This window comes from Rhipicephalus microplus, chromosome 5 (assembly GCF_043290135.1).
Source record: "Rhipicephalus microplus isolate Deutch F79 chromosome 5, USDA_Rmic, whole genome shotgun sequence".
In the NCBI taxonomy this organism is placed as follows: domain Eukaryota; kingdom Metazoa; phylum Arthropoda; class Arachnida; order Ixodida; family Ixodidae; genus Rhipicephalus; species Rhipicephalus microplus.
This window is the reverse complement of record NC_134704.1, coordinates 183,576,041-183,598,799: the sequence shown is the minus strand read 5'-3', so window position 1 is coordinate 183,598,799 and position 22,759 is coordinate 183,576,041. Positions and strand designations below refer to the sequence as shown.

General features: G+C 46.5%; 2 protein-coding genes across 2 annotated transcripts in view; both read left to right on the top strand.

The window, feature by feature from the left end:
* Positions 1-9,097, top strand: part of LOC142818055 (uncharacterized) — a 176,721-nt gene extending 167,624 nt beyond the window's left edge. Inside the window, exon 3 of the mRNA XM_075896279.1 lies at positions 8,936-9,097. Within this exon, the coding sequence (XP_075752394.1) occupies positions 8,936-9,097 (162 nt within the window). The remainder of the gene's footprint in view (positions 1-8,935) is intronic.
* SamDC (S-adenosylmethionine decarboxylase) overlaps positions 8,987-22,759 on the top strand; it is a 98,208-nt gene continuing 84,435 nt past the window's right edge. The window contains exon 1 of the mRNA XM_037424855.2: positions 8,987-9,240. Within this exon, the coding sequence (XP_037280752.1) occupies positions 9,125-9,240 (116 nt within the window). The 5' untranslated portion in view covers positions 8,987-9,124. The remainder of the gene's footprint in view (positions 9,241-22,759) is intronic.

The following is a 22,759-nucleotide window of genomic DNA, read 5'->3' as shown; positions in this document are numbered from 1 at the left end:
CACGAAGTGCTTCGAGGTCTATGGAAAGACGTAATGTTTCTGAGGATTACATTTGGGAATTCAATGGTGGGCATAAAGTCAGAGGTGCAATTAGAAATGGGTGTAAATCAAAGGACTGTGGGGCGCCTCCCGTTGGGCGCTCACGGGAAGAGGACGAATGTGGCTGTAAAGGGGGCAGCGTAACTTATTTTTAGCGCACACTGACACACGAACAAAGAAAAGAAGGGTACAACACCAGTGCTACCATAAACTGAAGGTTTTATTCAGTAAAGGAACATTTGTATATCAATGCAGTCACCCTCTGCCCATGCGCACCGTCGTAATTTCAAATCCTTGCCTATGGTATCATATCTCATGTGTTCAAAAAGGGACTAGGGATGGACAGGCTTGGAAGTAAGGGAAGCTCAGAAAAAATGAGATTTGAAGAGAGGCTTAGAAAAATGAAGGGGAGTATGTGGGCCGGGAAAGTCTTCAGGAATTTGTATAGGAAAAGCGTGGACAAAAAGAGGAGAAAAGGAACTAAAAGGCTCACCAGTAAATATTCGGCTGGCAGTGTGGGCGACATGGCAACAAGGATCATTAAGAGAAAAGTCAGATAGGTGGGGAGGATTTATTGTATAACAGCAATTGAAAAGAAGCCGACTGTCAGTAACAACCAAAAAGGCCAGAACGAAATAAGGTGCAAGACGTTTTATGATATTTCAAGGGAAAGCGCTTTGCTGTTCGAAGCCAAGTCTGATTGCCTTCGAACGCGTAGTCATAAAGCGAGATTCAGTAAAGAAGAATTGTACATGCCGTTAGGAAGTTAAGGAAACGATGGAACATGTTCTGATTGAATGCGGTGATATCCACCCAGGTACACGTGTGGGTACAACCCTACGGGAGGCTTTGGGTTTCAGGGACAAACATGGAAAGCTGAACACGTCCGTGGTAGAAGCAAGAGACGGTTAGAGTACTGGTGACAGAAACGTAAAGGTAAAGTACAGAAATACTGGAAAAATGAGGTTATTTTGCCTGAAGAGGCAGAGAGATGGAACTTAAATTTATGTTCTAAATGCGAAGCATTTCTTAGCGAACTTCGGCGACTTTGACCGTATCTATCTATCTATCTATCTATCTATCTATCTATCTATCTATCTATCTATCTATCTATCTATCTATCTATCTATCTATCTATCTATCTATCTATCTATCTATCTATCTATCTATCTATCTATCTATCTATCTATCTATCTATCTATCTATCTATCTATCTATCTATCTATCTATCTATCTATCTATCTATCTATCTATCTATCTATCTATCTATCTATCTATCTATCTATCTAGCCGAAAGGAACACCGGGTTGACTAAACAAGCTAGCTATTCTTAGATAGAGGGCGGTTGCGGTAGTGCACATTGCGAGAATATGTGACAGGTCCTCCCTACTGTCACAAAAGGGGCACATTCCTCTTATAGGGATTTTAGTGCCCAGGTCAAGAATACCGAGTCCTCCTTCATCCCTGCGTAGCTTGAGCACGGGGCGTGACAAGTACGCAGATGCACCCCCCCCCCCCCCCAAAAAAAAAAAACCTAAATGTTTCCTTTCCAGGAGCAGCCTGGTATGTGGTTTAATCGGCATAACCGAACCTACATACGCGAGAAAACTAAACAACAATGAAATTATCGTGGCCCTAGCTGTCAGTGAACAAGACAATACCAAGCTCCCGAATTATGTCGGTCAGCTTCTCCTTGGCTAACCGCCAATTTCCGGTAGTCAGGCCATACAGTTCGAAATGGAAACCCAATATGCGTAGACGTTCCTTGATGGGGAGGTCGTGTGCAGGACGTGGGCTGGGGGGAGTGCAGTTCATATGCATGACTGCGATCTTCGACTTATTTATCCTGGCACCGCTCTGAAAGCAGTACGCCTCCATAACATATCCAAGATGGTGCAAACAGTTGCCTCGTCCGGGACAACGATGGAGTCAATTCCGCATCAGCGAACGTTGCCACCGGGGAGGGGGGAACCTGGCGGAAGGGGAAATCTACCAATGCTAGTGTCAATGGCAACTCTCTGCAGGTGGGGCTCAAGCGTTAGCGCTTAGAGGGCAGGTGAAAGTGGATCCCCAGCCGCACTCCACGGCACACGCCGAACAGCTCCGAAACGCGGTCCTGTATCGCGAACGCACAGCTAGGCCTGAAATATAATGCCCTGATGATTTTGATAAATTAGGCACTGAAGCTCGTCTGCTTTAAAACTTTAAAGAGGTACGTTCATCTGACTGATTATACGAAATGCCTTCTGTTGATCAAAAGAACAAAGAGTTCCACGAAGGTTGCGTGAATTATTCTATAAGATTCCTAATAGCAAAACCGTGAAGTTGGCACGATCGACCTTGGACACAGCACGCCTAGTACGGACCCAAAACAGTACTAAGCACTGGAGAGAGTCAGACGGACAGGCACGTACTTAGCTATGCGCTTGTGGTCACAGTTTAGGACCGTCAGGCTCTTAGGTCAGTGCGTCTCGACTCTTCCTCGCACACGAGAGTGATCCACCATTCCCTTTGAGTTGCTGACAGAGTTCCCTCACCGAGAAGCCTGTTTGCCAAAGTGGTAAAATGCCCTTAAAACCTTCCAAAACTTGACGTAAAACTCGACTGGTTTATCTGAGCCTGGGGTACGATTATGCTGCAAGAATTTAAGAGCGGCGAACACTTCCTCTTCGATGAGAGGAATGTCTCAGTTATCAAAATCCTCGAAATTCTTAGTGAAAGAAAACGAGGACGGAGTAAGAGGTGGTTCGGCGTAAAAGTTCTTGTAGAACTGCCTTGCCACCTCAAATACTCCGTCCTGCATTTCCACAAAACTACCTGTGCTTGGATTGATTAAATATGTTATAGCTGAACTCTTCCTAGCGAAATGTCTACTAAGAACATTTCTGCAGAGTCTGAGAGGGTTGGACGCTAGGAGTCGCAGAGTGCGGACGCACGTTGTGTAGGCTCCGCAGTTTTCAAATGATTTTTGTTAAAAAATTGCAAAACTTGGCTAAAGTCTCTATGCCAATCGACTGAGGAAGTTCAGCCGAACACCTGGATACCAACTATTGCAAGGTGGGCCCGCTTTTTCGGCATAGACACCGATAATTCTGAGTCGCCACGAAGATCAAACATTGCGTCTGCCGCCGCAGCGGCGGGGAGAGCTAGGTCCAACGCGTCGACGAGGACGCCTGGGGTGACCCCGGAACGCCTCGACGGCGCGTCTAGCACCACGATGGAGGTTGTAAGCGTGGAAGGAGAAGATATGCAACCGGAGGACTTTACCAACGACGCCGGATGGTGCGAAGTCCGCAGAAGAAACATCACGAAAACATCTGGAGGGATTTCAGGCCCGAAGAGAACCATGCTAAGAGACGCTGCTGCGCCGACGGGCGCGCCTGGGGACAGCAAGTGGAAAGGTGAACGAACCATACGACAAATTGCTAATGCAAGCAGACTTCCTCGTCTACCGGCAGAAGACTACAAAGTGATCGTGCGACCACGAGGAGGACTCAGCGTTTCGGAGCACAGGCAGGCACGCATATACTGCTGCCTGAGAAACGCCGCTGGCGTCGGTCGCGAAGCAGCAGAAGAAGACAGTATATGCATAAACTACAAGCAGAATATCGTGGTCGTCAGCACGCCGTCCGAAGAGCGAGCCAGGCGGTACGGAGCCATCACGAAGATCCGAGTGGGAGAGCAAGAACACGAAGCCAGCGCCTACAGAGCAGCGCCGGAAAACACATCTAAGGGACTCATAAAAGGGATATCCCAAGAGGAAAGTTCCGAAGATATTATAGACAACCTAGTGACAGCAAGAAACCCAAGCATATTACACGCGAAGAGGATGGGCAACACAGACAATGTAATCGTGCTCTTCGACGGACTTCACGTGCCGAGATACGTGAAATACGGAGCGCTCATCGTCCGGTGCTCGCTATACAGAAAACACATTGACATTTGCTACGAATGTGGGAGGCTGGGACACAGGGCGGACGTTTGCCCCAACCCAGACGAAAAAATATGCAGAGGATGCGGCGTGGCCAACCCGCCGCAAGAACACCAGTGTGAAGCAAGATGTCAGCTATGCGGGCAAGCTCACTTTACGGGAGACAGACGCTGCAAGGCAAAGTACAAGATACCGTATTTGGTCCGGCGAAGACGCTGGGAGCGACGAAGAAGAGAAGAAGCGGAGGCCGAAACACCATACGGCATCAATGACTACAACAAACGAGCTGGCAAAGCAACGAGCGAGAACACCCAGGGATCAGAAGGCCATCGCACAGAAGGCTCACCCCCGGGACCATACGAGGGGGACAGTCGAAAGCAGCCCGGTCGCAGACCAAGGTCGAGGACCCGGTCCAGAACCCGTTCGAGAACCCGATCGAGAACCCGATCGAGATCCAGGGTAACGTCAAGATTGCAATCCAGCCGAGGAGCGGTAGAAACTCAGGCACAGGTGAGCTTTGCAGACGCGGTCTCTGGCACTGCTGTTACACCTACACGCGCGGGGTCCGCCTTAGAACAGGAAATAACACAGATCAGACAGTTGTTAGAGCAAATAAAGCGAGAAAACGCGACGCTAAGGGAAGAGGTAAAAATGCTTAAAGTAGAAAACGCTAAGCTTAAGAACCCAAAACACTCAGAGATGACCCATACCACGCCAACACCCATTAGGGCGTCGACACCTCTTCGAGCTCCGGCGACGCCCGTTCCCGCGTCGATGAGTGGAGAAACGCCACCGCATAAACGAAGGGCAAAGGAAAACGCCGATGAGCAAAGCGACTCTACACTCGGAGAAGTAAAAGGCATGTTTCAGGAAATGTTCGTAGGTTTACAGCAGCAATTCATGCAGATGCGCGCGGACCTACAACAGCAGATAACGCAGATGCGAGATGAAATGTCTCAGAGGTTCGACACCCTCGAGGGTAGGGTAGGGCAGCTGGAAAACGTCTCGAAAGACGCCCGACCCGCAGGAGCGAGGCCGGTCAAGAGCAAGCCGTACAGCAGACCACCTGCGGCTGAGAACAGCTGCATAGAAAACTCGAGTAGCCAACATGGCGCCGCCTAATGAATACACGATTTGGCAGTGGAATTGTCGTGGGTTTCGTCGTAAGCGGGGTAACCTGCAGCAATTCGTAAAAACCAAGCAAGCACCAGATGTAATCGCCCTCCAGGAAACTGGGGGGACCGCAAAATTATCAGGATACAAATCATATAGCACTTTAGCTGAAAAAGCAACAGTAACCACACTGATACATCGTAATATAACGGCTGTAGAACACGATACTGGCGTACGCAACATAGACCACGTCCTACTAGAAATTCTCCCGTCTCGAAAAAAGGAGGGAAGCTTGTTTGTGCTGAACGTGTACAGTCCACCACGACAAAAGGTAAAGTTTGGCTCGCTTTTCCGCAAAGTGCTGAACGTAGCGGGCAGACAAGCACTGATCGTCGTGGGCGACTTTAACGCACCACACGCCGCCTGGGGTTACACCATCGAAAACGTTAAAGGCCGCAACCTGTGGAACGACGCGCAGCACGAGGAGCTCACGCTAATAACTAACCCACAAGACCCTACCAGAATGGGGAACAGCGTCAGTAGAGACACCACGCCGGACCTTACATTCATAAAGAATATATCCAACCCTCATTGGACCAACACTAACGTAAATCTAGGCAGCGATCACTACATTGTATGCACAATTTTACAAGCAGGTCCGCGTAAAAAGAAAGGTAGAAAAATAATGTTAACCGAGTGGGACACCTTTCGTAAGATAAGAGAGGACGATGCTACAGAGACCATCGAAGATATACAGAAGTGGACAGACACACTCCAGCGTAGCGTGCAGAAAGCCACCAAACATGTTCCCGAAGAGGCAGGAATGGAAGAAATGGACAGCAAGCTCTTACACATGTGGGAGGCAAAACGCAGCCTGCAAGAGCGCTGGAAAGGTCAAAAGCACAACCGGCGTCTAAGAAAGAGAATCGTCGCGCTCGACAAAGACATAGAAGACTACGCAAATAGGCTGTCCCAGCAGCAGTGGGCAGGCATGTGCACTTTAATGAACAGGCAGTTCGGAATGTCCAAAACTTGGAACATTCTCCGAGGCCTCCTTGATCCAGAAGGCACGAAAACAACACAAAGACAAAACCTGCAACGGATACTACACAGCTACGCAGGTACAGAAGCAGAGCTCTTACGCGAGCTACGCCAGACATACGTAGGAGATGCCACAAAGGCGCGACTCCCAGAGTACGAAGGGAAGGATAACGTCGACCTCGACGCCTCCATAACAGAGGCAGAGATTCGATACGAACTCGGACGACTCAATCCCAAGTCCGCCCCGGGTCCCGACGGTATAACAAATAAAACACTTCGCAACTTAGATGACGAATCCGTCACTGCTCTCACAAAGTACATAAACGAATGCTGGGAGAAGGGCGCCATACCCCAGCAATGGAAAACCGCCAAAATCATATTAATACCCAAGCCGGGCAAAAAGCCGCTCATCGGAAATCTCAGGCCCATTTCATTGACGTCCTGCATTGGAAAGCTCATGGAAAAAGTAATTTTAACGCGTCTCGTCAGATACATGGACGACAACGAGCTATACCCACACACCATGATCGGCTTTCGACCAAGACTCTCGACGCAAGACGTCATGTTGCAGCTAAAGAATCAAATCATAGACGCCGAAACGCACACCCTGGATACAAAAGCCATTCTGGGCCTTGACCTGCAGAAGGCATTTGATAACGTCACCCACGAGGCCATATTGCGCAACTTGCAAAACCTACACGTAGGTCGGAGAGTGTACGATTACATAAAAGATTTTCTCACCAACCGTAAAGCTACAATCATGGCCGGGGAAGCGGAATCCGAAGAACTCGTTCTAGGCAACAAGGGAACACCACAAGGTTCGGTGCTTTCCCCTTTCCTATTCAACGTGGCGATGCTTGGTTTACCCTCAGAGCTGGAACGCGTCGAAGGGCTTCAGCACAGTATCTATGCGGATGACATCACCCTATGGGTGACGGGCGGGAGCGACGGTCACATAGAAGAGATTTTACAACAAGCAGTAAATACGGTAGAGCGATACGTGGAGAACAATGGCCTAAAATGCTCTCCTCAAAAATCGGAGTTATTACTCTACAGACCTACAAGCAGAGGTCGCAAGCGCATTCACGAACGACACAACATCACAATCTTAGCAGGAGGTTACCCAATACCTCAGGTACAACACATAAGAGTTCTGGGACTCCGAATATCCGAGAACGGACATAACGGGGAAGCAATAAAGTTCCTGGATAACAACACCCAACAAACCATTCGAATGATTCGAAGAATCGCCAACAAAAACTACGGCGTAAAAGAACACAACTTAGTGCAGCTCATCCAAGCCTTCGTCGTCAGCCGCATAGTGTATGTGACCCCATACCTCAAGTTGCAAGTGGCGGAAAAACAAAAGATAGAATGCATAATTAAAAAAGCATATAAGCAAGCCCTCGGATTACCGATCACCACGTCTAACGAAAAGTTCGAAGCGTTAGGAATGCATAACACGCTAGACGAACTTATTGAGGCTCATATGATAGCGCAATATGAACGACTCGCGCAAAGCAACACGGGAAGACACATCCTGCACAAACTTGCAATAACGTACGCTGGCCAAAGCGGCAATAAATACGATATCCCAAAAGAAACCAGAGAGCGCATCATAATACCTCCGTTACCCAGAAACATGCACCCCGAACATCACCGGGAGCGGAGGAATGCAAGAGCGAGAGCACTGCACAAGAAGTTTCAACATGACGCGGACGTGGTATATGTAGATGCAGCCGAATATACAGACGGTCGACACATGGCAATAGTCGCTTCAAATCAAGCGGGCCACCTGCTTGCTAGCGGCACCATTAAAACAGGAAATTCGGAAATCGCTGAAGAAACGGCCATAGCGCTGACACTTGCGTCCACAAGGGCCAGCGTCGTAATCAGTGATTCCAAAACCGCCATTCATAACTTCGCTAACGGAAGGGTCTCAAAAGAGGCGTTAAGAATCTTAAATAACTTTCGCGGAGAGCGCGACGTTTATGTTATATGGACGCCCGCCCACTCCTCCCTCCCGGGCAATGAAACCGCACACACCCTAGCTCGAGAGTTAGCGAGCCGAGCAGGGGCAGGAATGACGCGGAGCCCGCGTGCGGAGAGAGACCGCATGTCCAGTTACAACGAAATTACCAAGCACTACAGATTAGGGAGGCAGCATTACCCGCCACCACACTCCTCATTAAATAAGCAGCAGGCGACAGCGTGGCGCCTATTACAAACAAACACGTTCCCAAACCCAATCGCTTATAATCATTGTTACCCGGACCTCTACTCAGACAGATGTAAACACTGCAATCAGCGGGCGGACCTCAAACACATTATCTGGGCTTGCCCCAACATCGTGAAGGGGCCAAACACATACATGAATACGGAGCAGTGGGAGACCGCGCTGCTAAGCTCAAGCATCGAGGACCAACTACAGGTCATCAGGCAAGCCGAAGATGCCGCTAGGGCCCAAGGACTCCTAGCTGCCATCTAAGGGAGGGGAGTCAACTCCTCTAACACTTGACGTTTCAATAAAAGTTGTTTCTCTCTCTCTCTCTGCAGAGTCTGACTTCTATTGGCGTGGCGGCGCGTTTCTGTCGGCAGGCTGGCTGGCGTCCCGTTTGGCACCTGTCCATAGAAAACGAACCTAAAGACAGAGCACTCCGAAGCGACCAGTAAAAAATACGTGTGTTTGTTAAGTTTATTTAAAAACTGTTGTTTTAAGCAATGCTTTTTAGTTTTTACATTTTAAACGTTCAAAATATTTTGAAAGAATTGCTTAAAAAAAACAAAACAAGCGCGAGTGTTTTTCCGCAGGATGTGACGCAAACCAAACTTCCGGCGTCGTCTGCTCTGTTGCTGGCCATTGGAGCTTGCGCACTCGCAACGCGCAGTGCCGTCCGTACGCTCGTCCTTCCGTCATCTCGCCCATCAGTCGAGCCTGAGCAGCCGTCGCGGCAACGTGCTCTCCCCCCGTGAGACCGTCGCACGCCTCAAGCTGTCCAAATGGATGTGCAGAGCAATTACCCAGACTTTTTTGAAGGAACTGAGAAATTGCTAGAGGTATGGTTCAGCCGCAGCGACGGAAAAGATGACAACTGCGACCTCCGCAGGATTTCCAGGTAAGCCAAAGCTTTTGTGGATTTTTTCTCGTATTGAATAGATCTCTAATCTCGGTGAACTCGTGATTATTCAAGTACCTGTGTGCTTGCATAGACCTACGCGCCGTGGTTATGCAGTGGACAACGGGCGCGCTCTCATTTGGCCTTTTACGAACACCTGCAGAATACGGGAAGCATGATGTGTGTTTTTAAATGAGGCGTTGCGTGGTTAATTTCCGAATTCGGTAGCGCAGACTTCTGTCCACGTGCGAGGTTATTTCGAGAACCTTATCGCCAAACTTGAGCCTTATCAGCTGCACACGCACCTTGCCGGTTGAATCGATCGCCCCGGCTCGTGATAGGCGTGCTACTTTCGTCAATGCTCCGCCGTCACATTTCTGAGGCACGTTAATTGCCAAACCCCGACGTCATGCGTGGAAATATTGCTCTGAAAATTTGCCTGAGGGATTTGTAGACAGAACTCGATTTAATGAGGCCTGCACCCCGCCTCCTTTTCTTTTTTGGTTTTTTAATGTGTTGTCTCACGTGGGATAGAGAAAATAACAGCAAGGTCCTGCGGGATAAACTTCAGTACTGGGATAACAAATCGCCGATCACTAACAGGAGCCAACGTTTTGGCGAAGGGACTTCTTATGTGGAGCAGCAACTGCTTTCCTCTGTAGATTTTATGTACGCCGCGATAACTGGTATCCTGGCTCTGGGCGCGTCTCGCTTTCTACGCACCAAGCATGCATAAAAACCTTGCCAAGCACAGCAGTTTGGTGCCTTGACAGACAAATCCCCTTGGTGAAACGGTGGCTGCTGCCATTGTTTGACGATTTATCACCACTTATCAACCCCCCCCCCCCCCCCCGGCTATCTGCAATGAGTGGCCCACTGATTTCGAGTGCAGCCATCGGTACTCCAAGCTGATAATTACCCCACACTACACTGAAGGAAAGTGCTGCACTTGCTTTCCAATGATGCTCGAGCAGATTCAAATTATTAGCAGAGGTAGAATACTTTGACACACCCCAATCTTGTGCCAGCGAGATTTGCTCAAATCATTTTCTCCCACAGGGCTTCCTGCCCTGTGCTCGAGGGTTCAATACATCCACTGGTATCTTAAAAGAGGCCTCAAGTACCTCGAAAGGTTTACTGAGGGCATCTTAAGTGCCTTCTGTCTGACATATTGGGGCTGATCCGATGCTTTTTACTACATGCTATAGGAGGCTTTCAGGGTGCTAGATAGCGAAAAGTTGAAGATATGAGTTAATAGCGAGTACCTTTGGGTAACCTGCAATGCACTTGCAACATTGGCTCGATGAGTAACTCGGGAGACAAATTTTAGATAATGTTTACTGAGTTGGACAAGGAAAGTAGAATGATAGGTTTTAAAATTAATATGCAGAAAACCAATGTTCAACAGTTTCGTAAGAGGACAGTTCATTGCATTAGATAGCAAGGCAGTGGAATGATTAAAAAGGACGCATCTACTTACAACAGGTAGTGACCGCATAGCGAAACCATGAGTGCGAAATGAATGGATAGAGCACATTCAGCAAGCTCTTCGAAATCATAAACGGTAGGTAGTCTCCAGAGGAAGGTATATAACAGGTGAATCTTACGTACCTATGAAGCAGAAGCCTCGAGGCTTACAGAGAGGATTCAACTCAAATTGAGTACAACACAGCAAGGAGAATGGTAGGTGTAACCTTAAGAGACATGAAGAGAGCACAGTTGGTCGGGGAACAAAGTAGTGTTGAAGGAGCCCTGCAACACATTTTTCAAGTAGTCATGGAATGGATCACGTAGTAAAGGAGCTTGTTGCCTTACAAATTCACTGCCACAAAAACTTTCAGTATTCGTGCAGTACGAGTGTAGTTACGAATATTTATTGCATGCTGCAATTGCGGTCTCTTGTCCCAATAAAATCGCTGGAAGGTAAGCAAGGAGAAATGGCAGGAGAGAAAAAAACCTGTCAGGCACGCCTTGTGACCTCAAGCACTTGTTCACATGCATGACCGCACTAAAGAGTTCAAAGAAGAGAAAAAGTCGTGGCCTCCCGCGGCGGCCTCAGTAATGCCCAAGGAAACCATGTGCAAGTCGGGTTGATACTCGGCCTCGGATGGAGTGATTTTGGACCTGTGGAGTCATTTGTTGAGAGAAGAGAAAGTGATTTTTAACAGACTTTGAGAATTTATTGACTTCCAAAGGGCAGCGTTTTGCAACGATGCTCGAAAAGTATTGCATGGCTTCTTTCAGGATGACTTGGTTAAAACCAACATCTAGCGCATAGGCAAAATGGCCTCTGGGTATTAAGAGTAGCAGAATGGATACCAGGAGATGGCAAGAGTGCGAGGGGGGGGGTTGCTAATGGAGGACACCAGATGTGGGCATGCCTCCTCTTGCTGGCTCGTTAAGTGGCTGCCATGCACTTGCATGCGCCTTTGCACTGTCACTGTAGCCCAGTTGGTAGAGCATTGGGCCCGTCATCTAAAGTGACAGGCTTTGTCCCTACTGGCATAGTTTCTTATATATCCACTTGGCAGAACTCTGGTGGTAGTGTCTATGGGAGCTGCATTGCCTGGCGCTTCAGCAAGCATGGGAATGATGGGTAGAACACGGATTTGTCTAATCTTCATACTTCTGGCTCCGCGTGTGTTTGTGTGGCTTGATCATGAAAATCAATCGGCAAATGTTCTGCTGTTGTGCCTCACCGCTTTAATCTTTTAGACTTATCATTTCAAATAGGGTCACAAAGCTGAAAAGGGTTCGTTATTTCCTTCAAAACAAAACCGAAACATGGCAATAAATGAACCCACAAGTGCGATTCACTACCCGCAAGTACGAAGACTTGGCAAATCCTGAACGATCACAGTGCCAGGGTCCCTTCTGGTTAATTTTAGGAAACTCGATGGCTACTGGCGGTTATCCTTTGGTCCACTTGTTTTCTTCACATTTACATTAGTTACTAATGATAACATCCCCTTACTTTGCATCATTGTTTGTCGGTTCTCATTGACTATTAATGACTTCTCAATAATGAGTATTAGTGACATTGAATTGCACACATGCAAGTATAAATAGGTTAGATTCATTTATGATGCTGGACACTGGCAAATGTAGCAAGAAATCGGGCATGGAAAAAAGTGAGTCGAAGACAGTGGGCATGTCACTTACGCAGCAGAAGCAGCACTTGCAAACCCATGGAATCATTGGTTGCATGAAACGAATCGTGTGAATACTTAAGGGCGCAATAGAACGACACACTCATCAATTGCTTATGCCAAAAAGCATTCGGATGACTTCGGTTTCTACATGGAACGCTTGCTACAGCACCTCAAAATGTTAGCTATCATGGGAATTCCTCATGTCTTGAATGCAACGGTGTTGTCTGTAGCCCTTATGAAGTATTTCGTTCTGAAAGATTGGAGGCAGTCCTAACCAACACACACACATTGTAAAATAGACCTACTGTGTCTGTCTATAGTACCATTGCAGCACTTTCACTAGTAAGAAAGGTTATCTAAACTACCCTATCAGTAAAATCAGGTCATATCTTTTTTTTAAAGAGGTGAGAAAAAGTACACCTTTTTAGTGCTGTCAACTAGTAGAAGCAGCACATATATTCAGCATGCACCTGTACCATAAAAAAAAAAAAAAAAGGCGGATGAAAGGTGTAAGCAGGTCGATTTCTCCTCAAGTCTACTAAATTTCCACAGAAAATTGTTTTCCACCTAATGTGGCTCAAGAGAAGTGTCACGTATGCAGTCATTTTTTTTTCTTAATGCATCTAACAGAGAAGGAACAAATTTGCTTGCTCATTGCAATTGCTGCATAGGATGTGAGCTCTTAAGAAATATCAAACTTTCATCCAAGAGCAAGGGAAAGTGGTGCAAGCTGGCAGTCAGTTGGCACTACTCTGGACCAGTGGCACGCTAGTGACGGGGAGTCAAGTCACCATCAAAGACCTGTGTAGATACACTGATCTCATTTTAATTATTTGGGTATTTCGCAAATGCCACTGACGGGGACAAAAGGAGTGTCTCCTGACTTGACCAACACTTCTGAGGCACTTGAGCTGATATAAAGAAATTTACACTATATACAAACCAATAAAAAACGCTGAAGCGATAGGCACATATAAAAATAGGTGTAAGCAAACTGTTGCCCACAAAATGTTTTTTTTACAAAATTCAATCGGATCTTCATAAGTTGAGATACTCAAACACTAGCATGAAATTGTATTATTGAAACCATTAGCTTAACACACCCAAAATGTGTGATGCAGAATTGCATTAATTTATTACAGTGGCAATTTTTTTACTAACTTTTCTTGGTTTTGGGAACTTTCTTCCCCATTCATTTCGGAGATCTCGACACCCTGAAATGGTTTATCAATCAGCTGTGTGTCATAATTAGTTGAAGATATCAAGTCAACCATGGAAAGAGTACAGAAGTTATACAGCATCTCCGCTCAAATATGGGGCTGGAAATATTTAAAAGATTTCTCTAATTTTCCGAAAGATCAACATGATGAGTTGGAGTTTATATTTATGTCACTCTGGGAAGAATAGTTGGAACCTGCTCCTTCACCTTAGCAAGCAGCGCAATTTGGAGAATGGGAGTCCAGAGACTGCAGAGGAATGCGTGAGAATACAGAAGCTGGGGTTCTCAGCAGACACATGCTGATGCCCGATGAGACGTACAGTTAATCAGCAGCGATAGTAATTGACTGAAAATAAATTCAGCAAAATTTGTTGGTTTGGTTGTTGTATAGCATAGTTACTACAAGATTTAGCACTGAAAATTTGGTGAAGGTGCAATAAGGGAAGGTAGCCTCGCCGCGGTGGTCTAGTGGCTAAGGTTCTCGGCTGCTGACCCGCAGGGTGCGGGTTCGAATCCCGGCTGTGGCGGCTGCATTTCCGATGGAGGCGGAAATGTTGTAGGCCCGTGTGCTCAGATTTGGGTGCACGTTAAAGAACCCCAGGTGGTCTAAATTTCCGGAGCCCTCCACTACGGCGTCTCTCATAATCATATAGTGGTTTCGGGACATTAAGCCCCACATATCAATGAATCAAGAAGGGAACGTAGTAGAGAAGCAGGAGCGTTAACTGCCAAGCATTGATTTCTGTCAACACTCTAATAGGAGCTTAAAGTGACTCATGCGCACCTGTCAAGCCCTATTCTTCATGCCGCTAAGATGTTGCAATTTTCTTGTTTTTTTCACCTTCATACGAGAATCTGAGTGTGACGGGTGTGCATGAATCACTTAATGCACTGGAGAAGGGGTGGAGATTGAATAGTCAGCACTCCTCCCCATCTGGTATGTTTTCTTTGTGCCCATTTGAATTTTATTTAGCTAAATTGGGCAGTAAGTGAGAAATTGAGGTTGGCCAGTAATCATGAGCACTTTACTTCATCTGTTGTTCATGCAAACAAGAAAGAAAAAACGCAGTGCAGGGAAATGAAGCAACAGCCACAAACATTGTGAAGAATATTCAAAAGGAAACAAAGACTGGGAGAGAAGGCCATGTTGACGTGAATTACGTGACAGAGGGGTCTGCTAGTTGGAAAGGAATAAGGAAACAATCCTAATGGTGTTATAATAGTGCCCTGAAGGAGGCAATTGAGGAAAGACTCAAAGAGAGCCCGGATAAGAGTGGAAAAAAGCGAAAGTTTCCACACAAGGAAATAAACAGAAAGTGGAAAATGTACTGAAGCAAAGAAGGAGGCGTACAGGTTCTAGTTCAGGAAAAAGTCGCTCAAGCTGGAAGGCACAAAGAGAAAAGGTGAGCCTATTTTGGTAACACGTGAAGGCTCTTCGGAGAAAGAATGAAGCTGCCTGAGAAATCGATGACGCAGATGTAAAGCATCTGCAGGAGCAAGATTTTCTATTCTGCCTAATAATAGAGGAAACCGGGGCCTGCTCAATAGGCCTAACGAAATGAGCAGCTGTGGAAAAGCAAAGGGAAGAAAAAACTTCGTACAGAAAAGGAAGTGCAGCTGGAGTGGAAAAAGACGTTGTAAATGAAGCCTGCGTGCGCTGTTTACACAATTGGCCAGAATAGTTATGACTTATTGGAGTACTTGAGCCAAATGCCAGAGGAGCACTGTTAGAAAATGGTTATATCAATAATTTCAAAGCAATTGATGGTGAAGTAGAATTAGCCTACTTTACAGGGGAATGTAACATAACTAATATTAATGTCCACAGAGTGCATGCATGGTCAACTTTATGTGCGGAATAGCATTGTAAGATATTAGAATGAATTTCCAGGTATGGATAAAAGACCGCAGAACTGGTTTAGAGAAGCAAGACACAAAGTATAATCGGTGCGTGGTGATCAGGACAGACCATGTGTATATTTCCGGGTTCAGTTACTAAAAGTATTTCAAAATGGTTCAATCCCGGTAGCATGGGGAGGACAAACGAGAGCACATCAGTGGGAATTCAGAAATATCTTTGCCAGGGCTGCCCATTATCGATACTTTCTTTTATTTTATGTATGACAGGCGGGGAGAGGAAGCTGGAAGCAAGCGACTTGGGGTATAGTAATCCTTTACGTGAACATGAGGGCAGGCTTGTGAAGCAGCGACTACTATGCTTCGCCTCGGAAGCTCCTTCCGGTACTGTGTAGGCTGCAGGGCCCCTTAGACAATGAGAATGTTGATTAGCCCTTCTTGATGTACTGATCTTTGTCATGTCATCTTCTCAGCGTTTCGCAGGCTCTGTGGCTCAAGTAAGACGAGTTAGGCGAAAGAATGGCATTTATGAAGGAAAATATGGCTGTACACAGCTGGTGGTTTTTGTTTTGAATTTATCGTGGTCGTCGTGCGTTGTGTGACCCGTAAGTTACAAACTGACGCTTGTATTTACTTTTGAATAATGCTGATTCTTTGACGGCATTGTGTGCAAAAATTTATTGGGCTAATTCTAAGAAATTTTATAAAATTATTGGCATGTTAGGCTTAGCTTGGGTGGCTAAACAAACACCTTATCTCAAAGAAACACAAAATGTACCATATACTTTGTTTTGTCCTGTACATGAGATCACACAAACCTCATTTCACTATTTCTTTGTTGGTGCCAGCGCGATGGGAAAAAAGCAAGTGCGAGTCGGATTGAAGTGAGTCTCCATGGGTGCTACCATTTTGATTTGGAACCATGAATTACAGCGACACATGAATTACAGGCACATGGCATCATTGCATGGAAGAATGAATATATCATGGATCGATGTGAGGTAACCCGTGCCAACCAAGCTCATGTATCTGAGCCCTGATTGTGGGAAAAAAAAAACAGCACAAAAAACGACTGATGAGCACACAGAAACAAGTGCTCATTTGTTTGTCGTTTTTTTTTTGCAGTGCTGTTTTTACGATCGTGATCAACCAACTAGCCTGATTCAATACCGCTGTGAATTAATCTCAACCCTACCAATTGAAAGATAATATTATCTGGTACTATGTTTTGCTACACAATTGTGTGTCTTGCTTACACCCCATAGCCTTGGTAGTGCTAAACACCAGTGATAGCATAGAGTATAGGCTTAGTATATCATTACATTTATTTTGCCGAGAGAAATTGAGAGATATTCGAACTTCTCGTATATGTGAAAATGGGGATATAAGTCAAGAATATGATTTGTTCATGTTTAAGTTGAATGGATCGACCATTTGCCACATGGAGGAATACCAGGATTAGATTGTTGAAGAATATAGATAAAATAAATATCTACTTGGAAAAAAATACGTGGACCATCTTCCTGAAGGGACACCTGATGGAATTCGAAGCAGCAGGGTTGCATACGGGTGGCTTCACTGGCTGAACGGCACTAAACACGGGTGCTGCGGCGAGCGCTGGAAGATTAGTTTGAAGCGATGGCTGGCGTAGGTCTTGTAAGTGACAGGTACAGACATGTTTTAATGCTTATGTTAGGCGCGCATCAGGTTCAATGCACATGAACCGATTAGTCGGCAATCTAGCGAGTGGCGGTCATGGCAGGTGTGGGCAAAGGGATGAGGTGGCTGCTGTGGGTGCCGCGGCGAGCGCACAGCAGCAGCAGGCAAGGGTCAAAGTGACATCACTGCAAGGGGGGCGTGACGTCAACGCACAGCAGTGGCATGACCTACTTAGTACCACGCCAACACTTGCGGCGCATGGTGTGGCGTGTTCGTACGGAGAGACTTCGTTACACAGGTTAGTCAAAAAGCTGCTTCGCATCTAGAAGTAGGAAGAGGAATTAAGTGCGAAAGACTAAAAGAAACTGGGTCTTAAAAATCGTGCTGCACTGTGGGGATACAACAAGGAAGTCGTACCAGTGGTATGAAAAGGGGTTTCCCAGGTTGATCTTTGCTAACTCAGTGCTGTGCATGAAATTGGAGACAAGGTGCAGCAGAGATGAAACAAATCTGAGTTGAGATAAATCTGCCCTAGATTGGGAAAAGTTGGGGGGATAAGAGTTAATGGAGAGTGTCTTAGTAATATGTGATTCGCTGATGACATTACCTTGATGAGTATTTCAGGGGATGAATTACAGCTCATGATTACTGAGCAGGTCTGAAAATTATTATGCACAAAACTTAAGTAATTTGCAATGGTCTCGACAGAAAGCAGTGCTTTGTGATAAGTGAAGAGAGTCTGGAAGTTGTAAAAGAATATGTCCTTAGAACTAGTAGTAACCACGGAGCTGAATCATCAGATGAAATAACTAGAAGAATAAGGATGGGGTGTATCACATTCGGCAAGCATTCTCAAATCATGATTAGTAATCCATCACTAACACTCAAGAGGAACCTATATAACTGCTGTATCTTGCTGGTACTTGCCTATAGAGCAAAAACCCGGAGGCTTACTAACAGGGTTTCGCTTGAATTAAGGATGACGCTGCGAGTGATGGAAAGGAAATAGATAGGTGTAACCTTAAGAGAGTAGAGTGGGTCAGGGAACAAACAGGGGTTAAGGATATTATAGTTGAAATCAAGGAGAAATGGACATGGGCCAGGCATATAGGCAGGATAACCGCTGGTCTTTAGGGGAACTGACTGGATTCCCCAGAGAAGGCAAACATTAGAAGGGAAGACAGAAAGATAGGTGGGCTATGAAAGACAGAAAGATAGGTGGGCTGATGAGATTAAAAAGTTTGCAGGTATAACGTGGCAGCAGGAAGCACAAGACCAGGTTGATTGGGAGATCATAGGAGAGTCCTTTGCCCTGCAGTGGGCGTAGTCATATTATTGATAAGGATGATGAAATTTGATGGCAGTTGGTATGCTCAAGTAGGGTGCTCAGGGAAAAATCTCAAATGAAGCAGCACAAAAAGGCATGGGCTCGACATGTTTCGAAATATGGGAGGCTTGGTATAAAATGCTCTTAAAGATGTGACTGATAATGAATGAAAATATGTGGGCAGCCGGAAGTATGTGTTGAGGAAAAACAGGGGCTTGTGCTGAAGAAAAATATCCAGGAACATAGCTAGCAGATACAAGATTGTTGAAAGTTAGTCCTTGTGTGTGTGTGATCTCCCTGTCTCGTTTTCATCATTGCAGTGTCGTGCTTAACTTTGTGAACACATAACCCCAAGAAGACGAACAATCTACCCTTACAAGGTAGAGGTTGACAATGGTATAAATGGCAAAGTGTAATGAATTGTGATGCAGAAATGACATGCTGGATGGCAGCAATGGAATGAAACAAGCAGTGGAGTTATAACAGATGGTATAGATTGATATATAGAGAAATGGTTTTGATGATTTTAAATGGGAGTTAAGTGGGCTGTTGATGTCTCTGAAGAAATTCTCTAGCGAGGATCCTTTGTGCTTGGTATGTGGGAAAGGCTAAAAATATCCTGTGTATTGTAATGAAATGTCAAAGTAATTATGTCAAAGAAAATGCTAAAGCCTGTTTGAAGCATAAAGATTTTATAAGGCAAACACCTCTCCATTACACTCAATTTCTGCCGTCTGGAAAGCAATAGTCTTGTGTGATGTTGCGTGTCACATTTTGTTCAGTGATCACTTTTCCCTCCACAGTGCTCGAATGTGCCCGAGGAATAACTGAGAACTTGTGGCACATTTTTTAAAACGTCGTCATACCACATTCTGTCAGATGACTAAAAAGCAATTGTATTGAACACTAACAGGTTTCATATTTTAAATATTGTAATGAGGTCGTGATGTGGCTGAAGGCAGGAGACTGGATTGTCAGATCAAACTGTTTATTTGGGCGAACCTGTGCCCAGTAAACGAAAAGTTGGGTTACAGTAGCAGACTTGCACTGATAGCGGCGAACGGAGCGTCGGCCGTCGATCAACTGACAAGCGGCGAAGCGCGTTGGCATTTATACACTTTCCATCAAATGCTCTAGCGTTATCGCTAGCAGTGACGTAGGCTCCAGAATAATCTGTATAGCTTGCGGAGTGGGCGTGATTTTATCGACATAATCTACTACAATACTGAAGCTTCTCGAAGACTGCAGGTGCAGTTTGCGCAGAGAATCGTGTAGTGTATTGGGGCGATAACAAAACTTGAGAAAAAGGAACGTGGCATTGCCCCCTCTGAAAAAAGCATCGTCTCGATGCTTTAACGAAAGATGAAAGTACAATAATAATGCAAGAAAGTACAAGGAATAAATTACGATACAGCAATAACAACAAGAAACACTGTTTCAGTTCGTTAACGTGCATAAAATGGCTTGAGGCACGCGACATGGATTGCTTCAGGTCGTGATCGGCGTCGTTGAGAGTTCACGATATCATAATCAAGTGGGCAGAGTCGTCGAACCACACTGTACGGTCCGAAGTACCTTCGCAGAAGCTTTTCACTGAGTCCACGTCGGCGTATCGGCGTCGACACCCAAGCACATTCACCGGGCTAATATTGCATGAAGCATCATCGAATATTGTAACGGTGGCTGTCTGTCATCTGTTGGTTATTGATACGCGGGGGCGCGAGTTGCCGGGCTACTTCGGTGTGCTGAAGGTACTCGCTCACATCGAGGTTTTTTTTCATCGGTGACGTTGGGTAACATGGCGTCATGCGTCATTGCCGGGTTCTTTCCATAGACCAATTTGTATGGAGACATCTGCACCCCGTCTCCGACACCGTCGTGTTTTATGCGAAGGCCACATACGAAAGAATGGCGTCCCACTTCTTGTGTTCGACATTGACGTACATTGCCAGCATGTCGGCGATGGTCGTGTTTAGCCGCTTGGTGAGGCCGTTGGTCTGTAGGTGGTACGCTGTCGTCGGGGGGTTGTTTGTCTGACTGTATGCCAACATCGCTTGAGTTAAGTCAGCAGTAAATGCTGTTCCTCTGTCGGTGATGAGGACCTCCAGGGTGTTGTGACGTAGGACGATGTTTTCGACGAACTTAGCTACCACCTTGGATGCACTGCCTTTGGGCAGAGCTTTTGTAGTCGGTAGCTGCGACGATCCACTTGTTTCTGAAAGCCAATGTCGGGAAAGGCCCCAGTAGGTCTTTCCCAATCTGCTGAAATAGTCCGTGAGGTGGTTCAATGGGCTGCAGAAATCCCGTTGGCCTTGTCGGCAGTGTCTTGCGGCGCTGGCAGTCACAACATGTCCTCACATAACGAGTGACATCGGCGGTAAGACGTGGCCAGTAGTATCTGTCTTGTATCCTTGCGAGCGTGCGGGAAACACGGAGGTGCCCTGCTGTCAGATCGTCATGCAGGGCCTGCAGGAGTTCTGGTCGCAAAGCTGAAGGTACCACAAGGAGGTACTTCGCTTGAAGCGCTGAGTTTTTCTTTTGGAAAAGATTGTTTTGCAGAAAGAACGACGCAAGTGCGCGCTTGAATACCTTCGTAACTTCGGCGGTGCTGTCTTCGAGGCATTCTATTAGGGCCCTAAGTTTTGGGTCGGTCCGCTGTCATTCTGCGAAGTCATCGGCAGTTATCGTTCCCAAGAAGTAGTCGTCATCCGGGTCGTCGAGCTGTAGTTGGTTGCCAGGCGCACGAGAGACATAGTCGGCGTCGGAGTGTTTCTCGCTGGACTTGTAAACGGCGGTAATGTCATATTCTTGAAGTCTCAGGCTCAGTCGTGCGAGGCTACCTGAAGGGTCCTTCAAAGTAGCTAACCAACACAAGGCGTGGTGGTCGCTCACAACTTTGAAGGGCCTGCCGTAAAGGCAGGGGTTAAATTTCGACGCAGCCCTGATGATAGCGAGGCACTTCTTTTGTTGTGGAATAATTGGCTTCTGCTTTAAATAGCGATAGGCTGGCGTAACTAATAACCCTTTCTAGTCCTTCAGCCCTCTGCACAAGAACGGTGCCGAAACCTACGCTGCTGGCGTCAGTGTGTATTTCTGTTTCGGGAAATTCGTTGAAATGGGCAAGTAACGGAGGCGTCTGGAGGCGATGATTTAGCTCCTGGAAAGCAGGTTCCTGCGGAGTTTCCCACTTGAACGCCACGTCGGCCCTGGTTAGGTTAGGGAGTGGATCGGCGATGCGGGCGAAGTTTTTGACAATTGGCCTATAATAGGCGCATAGGCCCAGAAATCGGTGCACTGGCTTCTTGTCAGTGGGCGGCAAGAAGTCGGCGATGGCGGCTGTTTTCTGCTGATCGGGACGGATTCCAGACTTGCTAATCAGGTGTCCCAGGAACAAGAGCTCCTTGTACGCAAATCTTCATTTTTCTGGCTTCAGGGTGAGTTAGATGTCTTGATGCCTTGAAGTACAGCGTCAAGGCACCGAAGATGCTCGTTGAAACTCGAGGAAAACACAACGACGTTCTCCAAGTACACAAGGCAAGTCTGCTACTCCAATCCTGCCAGTACTGTATCCATAACGCGTTGAAAATTGGCAGGGGCTGAGCAAAGACCGAAGGGCATCACCTTGAATTCGAAGAGGCCGTTCGGTGTTATAAATGCAGTCTTCTCTCGGTCTGTTTTGTCGACTTTGATTTGCCAATACCCAGTCTTGAGGTCCATTGACGTAAAGTACTTCGCGTTATGGAGCGATCCAGTGCGTCGTCGATTCGTGGGAGAGGATACACGTCCTTTTTTGTGATTTTGTTCAGGTGATGGTAATCGACGCAGGAACGTAGGGATCCATCTTTTATTTTCACTAACACCACGGAGGATGCATATGGACTCTTGGATGGCTGGATGATGTCACCTCGTAGAATTTCATCAACTCGTCTCTTTACAGCCTCGCGTTTCTTGCGTGGAAACCCTGTACCGACTCTGACAGAGTGGTTTGGCATTTTCCCGGGTTATGAGTTTTTAGTGATTGGGGTCTGCCGAATTTTTGACGTCACAAAAAGCAATCTTCGTATTGCAGGAGCAAGGTCTTGAGCTGTTCTTGCTTATAGTTTGGAAGGCTGATTTTGACGTCGAAAGCTGAGGGACGGGCTTGGTTCCTCCGAGCAGGTTCCACAGAATCGGTGAGGGCAAAAGCACTGGTGGCTTCCACAATTTCTTCGATGTATGTGAACGTCGTTCCTTTGTTCACGTGTTTGTACTCATTGCTGAAATTCGTGAGCATAACTGTTGCTTTGCCTCCCCGCAGCTCTGCAA